General features: G+C 37.6%; 1 protein-coding gene across 1 annotated transcript; it reads left to right on the plus strand.

The window, feature by feature from the left end:
• The first annotated feature begins 1,314 nt into the window (after nt 1-1,314).
• Nucleotides 1,315-3,627, plus strand: LOC126368167 (uncharacterized). The gene has a single exon (XM_050012053.1). It carries the CDS (start codon nt 1,315-1,317, stop codon nt 3,625-3,627), a length of 2,313 nt encoding a protein of 770 aa, XP_049868010.1.
• The last annotated feature ends 7,645 nt before the right edge of the window (nt 3,628-11,272 follow it).

Here is an 11,272-nt window from a genome sequence, read left to right on the forward strand (position 1 = left end):
GTGGTAGTAGTTTTACAGCTAGTTACATAATATGTAATTTAATTTTTTGACGTTCAAAAAGCGCTAACTTTGTAAGCCAATTTTGAAAAATTAATATCTTGAATTTTTTTAATTATTGAATTTGAATTTTTTTGTTAAGGACTTAACAGGCTTGAATCACCTGATTGTCTGACAAAATATGTTGATTCCGTGCTTCGCAGGGCACGTTTATTAGCCGGCTATTAGCTGTAAAAATAGCTTCACCAACCCGCATTGGAGCAGCGTGGTGGATTATGCTTCATATTCTTCATATTCCTCCGGTTGATTGAAGGGAGGTCTGTGCCCAGTGGGACGTATAGAGGCTATTTATGTTTATGTTTTTATGTTTTCTTAAGTACCCCATAATGATAGGGTTTCTTGTATCCAATAAATTCCTTAGCTGAGTTTTCTTTCCATTATTTTTCCGCCTTTCATTATCCCCATTTTATTCGGCCAATTAGTGAACGCCAGCCGAAGCAAATGAACCATAAGACAAGTCAGAAAATAAGGTTGTAATAAAATAACCTGATGGCTATCATAAAAGTGAAGAGGGATGGGTCACGGGCGAACCTGGATTGGGCAGGATGTCTTAAAACCGGAATAAATAAAAACAAAACAGTCAACCCTCGTCAATGTCCGGCCAGATACCTACTTTTAATTTAACAGTCTGCTTAACTCCAAATGTCACCAAATCTCGGAATTTCAGAACGCTCTCTTTTGTATTTTTTTAAATAATAAGGAACAAAATCACACAGCCTCCGTGGTCTAGTGGTTAGAGCGTTAGGCTCACGATCTGGAGGTACGGGTTCGAATCCCGATGGGGACATTGTCCAAAATCACTTTGTGAGACTGTCCTTTGATTGGTAAGGACTTTTCAGGCTTGAATCACCTGATTGTCCGAAAAAGTAAGATGATTCCGTGCTTCAGAGGGCACGTTAAGCCGTTGGTCCCGGCTATTAGCCGTAAAAATAGTAGGTAGTAGCCGTAGGCTGTTTATGTTACGTATGTTAAGGAACAAATACGTCGTTCAAATCTTTCAAATTATTAGTTTACTCTGCTTACTTTTTGTGTAAAATGTTTAACTTCAGACTCTTTTCTCGTACATTGAACCGTGCAACAATGCATTGTTCGTATATCTGAGACAATTATCTTCTTGAAAAACAATTCGGAATAATGCACACTTTAAACTCTGACGAGCGTAAACAAAAGAATTGCAAGCGCCCGTTCTCATTCACGTTTTTATTGTTTCAGATAATGCTCGCGATCTTCAGTGAAGCGCCAATGCCTTGAGGCAATATGAGAATCCACCGGAGTCTGGATGTGAGGCTGATCGCCCTGTGCACCACCTGCCTGCTGCTTCCCGCCATCGCCTGCCCCTCACAGTGCATATGCAAGTGGAAAAACGGGAAACGATATGTCGAATGCTCAGAAAAAGAACTAAAGGCCATACCCAACGCTCTAGACTCCGAAACACAAGTCTTAGACTTCGCCGGCAACGACCTGCAAGTACTCCAAAAAGAAACATTCCAAAAACTCGGATTACTAGATCTACAAAAAATCTATCTGCCAAGGTGCAGACTACAGAAAATTGACGGTCATGCTTTCAAAGGCCTCGCCAATCTCGTCGAATTGGATTTATCTAACAATTACTTAACAGTCATCCCTTCGCCCAATTTCGTATTCTTCCCATCCCTTATGAGGCTCTCGCTGAACAACAATCCAATAACGAACATAAAGACTCACTGCTTCCAACATCTGTCCTATTTGAATACGCTCGAGTTGAGCGACTGCAAAATCGAGACCATAGAAAAGGATGCTTTTGCCGGATTGAATCACTTGGAATGGCTGCGACTGAACGGTAACAGACTATCAAATATTCAAGGCGAAAATTTATTCCCTGACACGCTGCGCGGGATTGACTTGCAAAATAATAACTGGAACTGCGATTGCCACTTGCGAGTGTTACATAGTTGGTTGCTGAATTTCAACATGCCCCACGCCGTGGAGCCGATTTGTTCGTTGCCGGAGCGATTGCGAAAACGAACCATAGTCAGTGTGGCCGAGAATGATCTCGCATGCTTACCAAAAATGACACCAACTTCCGTGTTTTTAGAAACGAACGCCGGAAATAACGTAACACTCGAGTGCTTAGTGAAAGCTATACCAGAAGCGAAAATTTCCTGGTTATACCAGGGACAAATTATACATAATTATTCAACCGTGTTGCTGGAACCCCGCGACATTTATTACGTTGAAAATGGCGCTACAGACAAGAAAAGTGAATTGTATATATTCAACGTCAGCAACGAAGATAATGGGACTTATTCGTGTGTCGCCGAGAATCCAGCGGGGAAGGCGAGGGCTAATTACACAATTAGAATAATAGTAAAAGAGGAGCCAGTCGTTATAGTGGTAACGTTCCCACAGAGACACTTAGTGGTTATTGTGACAGTGGTGTTCTTAGTGATAGTTTTAATGATAGCTATAGTAGCGGTCGTATTATTAAAATTCAAAACTGACACACGGAGTCGCAAAAAGAAGGAAAGCGGTAAAGACGTTGCTCTGTGCAATCAAATTTTGCCGTCGAGTCGGAGCAACGGATCGTTGCCCAAAAATAATGGAAGTGTTATAGTGAACGCGCACTCTCATCATGCTCTGCATTATACCGTGCAGACGAACCGTGATTATGAGACGAGTGATGTGTACCAAGGGAACATGAAAGGCTTTGTCGACAGAAACCCTGACCTAATTAGCGACGCGGAAACAGTTGCCAACAATGCGCATAATGAGAACACAGTGATGTCTGTGTACAAACAAACTAACAACGGCGAGGGGTTTGAAGAGGAAACCGCATTCACCGCGCCCAGCGTGCCCCGGCAGGTCACGTGGCAGGACCAACAGGCTATCAACACGGTCAATCTGCCGCAAAACACGATAAACAACATGTACCAACATTCCGCAGACGTACACCTGAATCCGGGATGCTTTTTAGATAATGAAGGCTATCCGTACGATTACGGCTTACCGAAACATCCTTGCCGGCCGCCTATAATGTCGAACTATTCTGTAGTAGGACCATTCTATCAAACGTTGCCCCACAATAGGCCAAAGGGGCAGAAACTTGTATGCAAATTTGCCAAAGATACAGAATTCAACACGACTCCGCCGCCGTGCCCTAATTTCGAGCTATTCAGTGCGCCGAACGTGCGACGTACGTTAGACGGGTACCCGGTACCACGTAACAGGCCGATCGCTTTTGTGGGAAATGGAACTGTGTATTACAATGAGGAGTTTGTTCCGTCGCCGCCGGAGGGCTATAAGACGGAGCCCGTAGTGCAGTGTTGTGCGCCCGCAGAGGCGTGTACTTCTTGGAACCCGAAAGGAACGTGTGCAGTGATGGTGCCAGTCGGTATAACTGAGCCTAGGTGTTACCAGGTAGAGACGCGATGTGTGGACACGCAGACGACGGAGCCGACCGCGCGAGTTCCTGGTGAAGGGACCGAGAATGTTCTCAAGCCACTACCGCAGGTGTCGAACGCTAAATGCGCGTCGGATATCTGTTCCGAGAGCCCTGATGAAGGATATGTCGGCGACGCTAACGACATCTGACGACGTCGTCACAACGATAACGCGTAAACAGGGCTATTTAGACGCTAATAAAGTGATAAAGCGACTGAGTATAAAAGTAGTATTGTACATAGGTTTGAAAGGGTTCCAAAGGTGCATCAAGCTTTGGGAAGTTCATATGTACAGTGTACATTACTTTATTCAACACAAGAATAAATTAAGTTACTTTGTCACACTATAAAATATCATTTTAAGCTCATTGTGGTTAATAGATTTGTATACCAAATTTGGTTCTAGTCAGCTGTTTGATATTATATTTTACGTAGAACTAGTAGTTTGTTTTTGTTACAGTTTGTATATTTTTTTATCTTTAATAATTAAAACATGTACATTCTCTTAGAGAATACACTACGTATAGTGACAATGTCGATTGATTTGTAGATGTAAATTCACAAGTAAAAATAAGTGTCAACATTCTAAACTATAACATCAGGCGTGATAGAAAAACTTGAACACTTTGTTCAGTACCATGTGCAGTAACAGAAATTCGTACACACATAGGTACAAAAGTATTTTTACTTTGCATATCTCTTATTTGAAACTCCCGACGCAGCGAATGTGGAGTGCCATCACATTTTGTGCTTGTTTTCAGAGCAGATTTCAAGTTTTGACAGACTTGCATTTCCAATTAGAGTGTGAAACTTTTGGAACAGTCTCAAGTTGTACTTCAGCAATGGCTTTTTATTTCACTCGTGATTCTTGCCAAGAGAATCTCCTTTCAACACCGAATGGAAGCTTCAATAAAGTCGAATAATAAAACTGTATTGTCTAAGCTAAAATCGATGGAACGTCCCCAAGTAAGTATCACTTCAAAATTTAATATATTTTTTTCAAACAAAATTCTTTGATTCGAAGTTCAAAGTTATGTTAATGAGTAATCTCTGATAAGCTAAAATTTTAACTTACATTTCTATAAAAAAGGTTTGGGTAACCTAGGTTTTTTCCATGCCATTTGTTTTATTATAGTAATTTGAGCAGTAATATTTAAATATGAAAATAAAAAGTAAATTATCATTTTGAAACACAATTAAATTATCCTTACTAATCCACTGTAGGGAGAAAAAATATAACTTTTCAATCCTTTCTACGAATCGGAAAATTGTTTCTACCGGATTGTGTTCTTTTGACAGGATATAATTTGCTTTTTAAATCCTAGTTTATTACAATCAAAAACAAATAATTACTTTATTTTACTTTATATTGTTTTTAAAAATAACAAAATTTTTAAATCCACTTGTAGGCAATTGTGGATCAATCGAAAATATTATGATTGCAAATGGTGCAACGGACACAATTTATTTGAAAAATCGCCAATTTAGTAGACAAAAATACGTAGAAGTAGTGTTTGATATTTGTTTTATATTTTATTGATGTTTAATTAAAAGTTTGTATACAAGAAATAGAAAATAAATTGTTTTTTCATACTTAATATTGTTAATGCAAGTACATTTAACACTACAAAATATTTTGTCGTCAGAGTTTTGATTCAATTTAAAATTAAAATGTTGATCATGTTAGATCAAATTGAATTTGCAGACAAGTTTTAGTTTTAAATTAATTCTTTTCATAATTGAACGTAAATATTTTTGTGTTACTCAGCAAGCTCGAAGTATTGTGTAATTATAAATATTTACCTCTGTATATAAAATGTAAATAATTTAGGTTTTTAATAAAAAATAAATTAAATTAAATCTTTTCCGTGAGGAATTAAGTAGTGATGTAATATGTAACGTAATGTAAATCGATATCAGGGTATCTCCCTTTACTTGTATAAGGCGTTTCACTAACATTTTTCCGTGTCTATTTCTTATCCGTATTTTTTGTGCTTGTAATATTATATTTGAGTTACAGGAGATTAACTATACTGTCATATTGGACGTGATTATGATTGTTTACCTAAGATCAACATGATAAGCTGTGTGATATAGGTAAAGACCTATTTCAATACTATATAATGTTGCTTTATAGTGAAAACTATGTAAGTGCCATTACTTCGAATTATTTAAATTAATTTTCATCCGGGTAAAAAGTTAGACCGTTTTTTCTGGGTTTAGACTAGTTTCTTATTTTAAACAGACGCGCATGTGGTTTTTACAATAAGAAACATTAGTACACGACTGTAACAATACAATAGCGTTATCCCGTTTTCACAGCGTCCGCTTACCTAACCTGAGTATTTGACAGGTCCAGTTTTTTACAGAAGCAACTGCCCGTCTGACTTTCTAGCGCGCGAAGGGAATATCAGTCCAATATAGGTTATGTTACATTACACATACCTAGCGGAACGCTATTTTTAATTACACTTCATCTTTTTTCCAGTCGGAAAAACCGATGGCATTTTACAAATCCCCTCTCAAAGTTCAAGTGACAAGCGGCACAAAGTTTCAAATACCTAAATCCAAATGTTCTAACATTCTACTAACAACTTAACGCGCATTCCTGCAAAATTGTCGACTGCTGACTCGCTACCCCCATTTCTCAGGCGTTTTATCGGGACTATAGAAACGGATAACTTAGCACTGTTACCGCCCACACTGCTAGCGGATGTCGGAGTATGAGAGTCTTCTAAGACTTGGTATATGAAGTCACTAACTCCTTAATGGGTTAGGCACAGTCATAAATCATCTGCTCTCGTATGGGTTGTGAGACCGTAACACCTCCGAATAGTAGTGGGCAGCATTATGGGTCACAGCCCACTCAACATACATCTATTTAATATAGGGATAACGGACAGCCCACTTTGTAGAGGCTGTCTGGACGCAGAAGAAACTGCCCCTCATGTAAAACTGGAGTGTCAGCACAACGGATAGAAATCCTCAAAGGAATGAGGTCGCTTCGCGAAGCCTGTGTAAGCCCCAGGAGGCTTCTGAGCTTCTGGAAGGAGTTAGGTTGACTTACACGCATAATGGGCCATCTTAGAGTCTAAATGCGGAAAACAGAGCCCACTAACATAACATGGGTTGTGAGAATGACCGACCTCTTCAACCCTGGAGTCAGGGTTGTTATTGAGCTATTAAAGGCCCCTGGCATGCCTCATATAACAACTACATGCTTTAAGTAAATAGGAAGACAGTAGTAGTAAAACTTTGTGAGTTTGAATTCATGTTTGGATTATAGATAATTGATATCACGTGGTTTCTTTTCCTATTACTGTTGCCATGTATTATGTTATGTTGGTTTCCAGGATTTGTGCCTGGTTACTGGCAATGAGCTCGTCACTGTTAGATGGATGGGACTTAAACATAACAGTACAGTCATGAGCAATATAATGTACCCACTTTAGGACTCTGTCGCACTAACATATTTGACATTTAGTGAGACTTACAGTTCAATTTGTCAAAAAAGTTAATGTGACATGGTACCAAAATGACATACAGGCGTGACGCTGTTATGTTATTGTTATGTTGAGGTTGGTTACAAGAGCTGACCATCTTTCTTCATCATTTATTTGTCTCCGGTTTCAAATGTCACCGAAACATTGTGTAGCGGACCCAACTAGTTGGCCACCTAGTTCCGCTCACATGCAACAGATGGCGCCACATTCAATAATGCAGTCTTCAAGCAGTCCTGAAACGCGGTATCGAAGTTTTCACGGCAAGACGTATATATTCAACTTCCAACACAATACTGTTGGATCGTCGATCCCTAGTCATACTACCAACTTGTGGCTAGCGGGGTACTATGCTCAGTTCGGTACCCCGAAAACATCCTTTGGCGGCAGCACACCCTTGCCGCCAAAATTGTATCAATAATCTTAAATAAAAAAAAGATCCCACAGATCCGCCTCAACCGTACTCTTAATAAACCGGCACCACATACCAAAAACGTACCTCAGAATTTTGTTAACAAACAAATTTGTAAGAGCGCTCTTGAAAATTCCAAATAGAAAACTGTGCAAAGTACAAAGTGGTAGACACAAAATAGGGTCTTAACCCTTGACTTTTTGGTTCAAACTCGTCCGTCAACGAATTAATTAAGCTTGTCACTTTGACAGATTCCTTCTAGTAATTAATGAACTTGGCTTCTGCGTTATTTTGGATAATGAGACGCGCCATTGATGGTAGCGGCTTATAATTCTATAACATTGTAATTTGTTCCTATATTTGAACAACTTTCAACCAAATGGGGAAATCATTCAGTGCCAGTTGAAACCGTTTGAATGTATCTGTCTGTATATAGCATCACGCCTGAAGGCAGAGGTGTTTAGTATACAGAGTGTTAGTGACGTCGTATCGAAAACTTTGAGGGATGACTTAATTCATATTCAAATTCAAAAATATCTTTATTCAGTAGGTAACATAGTTACACTTTGAATCGTCAATTTTTAAATAACGAACGTCTTATCTGCCTAAAACTACTGCAGCTACTCACAACCTGTATATCCGGGGAAAAGAAGCTGCAAGAAAAACCTCGGAACAGGGCCCTAGACGTTCTTTAAAAAAAAAAACATAAAATATTGTTATACAATTGAGTAATTTAGCTGCATAATATCGGTTCTCAAACGGTTAATCCCATGCATTCATATCTTCGAAATAATGACTAACTTTATAATACCCTTTTATGTTTTTCATTCACATTGGTCATTCACAGGGTATGATTCTATGAGTTGATATCAAGTGGAGTTTTCCGTGTATCCGAATCATCCCCCTTAGTATTCGTTACGATGTCAGTAACACCCTGTATACTCTACTGTGTACGTCACGTCCTTCGTCAAACAGCTTATCTGAAAATATGAGATCAAAAACATAAACCCGACTACGGAAAAATCGCGCTGTAAAAAGTATGATACAAAAATATCATAATTTTTACAGCGCGAATACCATACTTTTTACTCTTTATCAAACACATAACCCTCCTTTTTGCTTCGCCGCAGTCGGGTAAAAGTCAAAACTAGATCTTTAGACTATCGACTGTTAAAGCAAATCTAATAGTGCTTCTTATAGTAATAAATTCATTCATAATTCAAAATACCTAAGGTATTCCATATTATTTTTGTCTCATAGTGTGGATAGTCCGTCAATTCTATACTATCGATGGTATCGATAGGGCTTTATGAGCAACACTATTGATCATGGCAATATTATCTATATTATTGACACGTATTTTTTGAGGTAGGAACAACACTAACCAAACGATATATATATATATATATATATATATGTACCTATACTTAACATGTTTCTAGATTAATTTTGGTACTTGTTTCTTTTTTAACTGACTTAGAAAAAAGGAGGTTATTTGAATACTTTTTTGCGATATTATTTTTAACATAGTCAACAGTCTAACGTTACATAAATAAAATAGATGAAGTGCGTCTTATTCGGGCCCTAAAAGCAAGAAAACAAAAGTATATTATTCAAGAAATCGTTAACATTATAAATACATAAATTGCCTATATATGTCCCACTGCTGGGCACAGGCCTCCCCTCAATCAACCGGAGCGGGTATGGAGCATACTCCACCACGCTGTTCCAGTGCGGGTTGGTGGAGAAGTCCGGCTATTAGCCGTAAAATCACCTCTACCTACCCGCAGTGGAGCAGCGTGCTGTAGCTCCGGTTGTTTGACGGGAGCCCTGTGCCCAGCAGTGGGAAGTAATAGACTACTTATTGTATGGGACATACCTAATAGTCTACCATTTATGGTCAGTCACATCTCTAGCGCGAGCAAGCCAACGCGTCTCAATGTTTGGATCTTGTAATTTAATTTAAAATCCTAAGTAATACAGTTTGTGTGGTCATTCATTCGATTGTTTGTGTGGGGTTTTATTACAATTACCAGCGCTCCCTACACTTATGCTTTATTTATTTATTTATTTATTTTTTGCTTTATTATGTGAAGAAATAAACCACGCTAATAAATTGACGTCAACATGCTCAAATCAAAAACTACGTATTTTATTATCAACGACGCCATTTATTTGAAAAGAATTTCTGTGAATATTTTACTCACTGCAGATGTCACTTATCCGTTTTCCCTGACAGAAAATCCAATTTCTATAACATCAGACGCATACTTACCTCCAATAAAGAATGCTTGGAAAATGTATAACATAATAAATGTAGAGAACATCGATATAAAACAAGATTCTATGAATGATTAGGTCGGGAATATAAAAAGTACAATTTAGCAGAGTGTGACGAAGCAAAAAAAGAGCTGTAAGTATTTATGTTTAGTGAACTGTCTTTTTGAGCCAGATTATTTAGTATATTTTTTAAAGCCGTGGTAGCCCAGTTGGTAGAACGCTTGCCTCTCACTTTGAGGTCGCAGGTTTGAACCCAGCACTGGCCTAAATCAGTAATTGTCGAATTTGTTTTCGAATTCGTTAAAAAAAGTTTGGTTCATAAATGATTATCACGTACTCAGCGGTGATGGAAAACATCTTGAGGAACCCCATATTCCAGAAAAAAAAATCAACAATTCTGAGGTATGCGATCTGACTTGCAATAGGTTGGGTTTTCCTTTGCGGGTTGGAAGGTCAGACAGGTCGCTTCTGTGAAAATCGGACCTGTCAAATCTTCAAGTTATTAATATTTAATAAATAACATAGATTATAGTCGCTACATGATCGACTTAATTATAATTTATACAAATAAGTAGACAAAAAGTGTTAGTGAAACGCAAATAGGGAAAACTTAACACATATTTATAAACACTATCTTTTGTAAGAAAACTGTTAGTTTATTTATCTACTATAATTTGTGTAAAATAAAAAAAACATAGCAATAATATTATCTATGAAGTTCTATCGTCGGAACGGAAACTGTATGTACGTAATTTTCAAATTTCTCTTTAATTTAGTGCGCGTAAAATACGTTGAATTTATACGTTATTAAACTATGAAATACGTGGATAGCCAATTTCGACGCGGCTTTTCACAAAAATAAATAAATGAACATTAACCAATTATTTAAGGCAATAAATGTAAATCCAACGAAATGCCATTTAGTAGTGAAATATTTTGATTCGAAACTATGATTATGGCTGTCAAATCTTTAAAAAATTTGGTCAATTCTATTTGTTTTTTTTTAGCGGTAAGACCGGAGTTAACATAGTTGGGTAACCAACTTTCCTTTTAATTAAAATCCGGACTTGAACTTTGACAACACTTCATTATTATCGAGTGCGAGTATTAAGTAAATTAAATTCATCTTTTTTAGGGTTATGTATACGTTTTTACAATAAAATACCAGATAATATTTTGAATTTTTTGGAAAATAAATTGAAAGTTCATGTGAAGCTTATTTCATATAAAAAAACTTAATAAAATTATTACCTAAATGATAAAAATGCCTGGTATCAAAATGTATTTCTCTAGTTTTTAAATAACTAGATTTAAAAGATGTGTTGCTATCGCAGTTTGTCATTTTTTCTCCTCAGCCATAACACCTTGCGAAATGACGTAGATTCAAAAATGGTAAATTGACTTTCGACAAGTTTATGCATGATAATTACGTTGAATAAATGATTCTGATTCAAAGGATTTGATTACAGTCCGTCTACCTGGAGTGTGTGAGCAGCAGAGCGAAAGTGTTAGACAAACACTGATTGGCGAAATGCGCCTGCTTGATATAAATGTCCGTCAGTCAGTCACTCGCATCCTCTTCCGTCTCACTCACACTCACTTAC

This window comes from Pectinophora gossypiella, chromosome 7 (assembly GCF_024362695.1).
Source record: "Pectinophora gossypiella chromosome 7, ilPecGoss1.1, whole genome shotgun sequence".
NCBI lineage: Eukaryota > Metazoa > Arthropoda > Insecta > Lepidoptera > Gelechiidae > Pectinophora > Pectinophora gossypiella.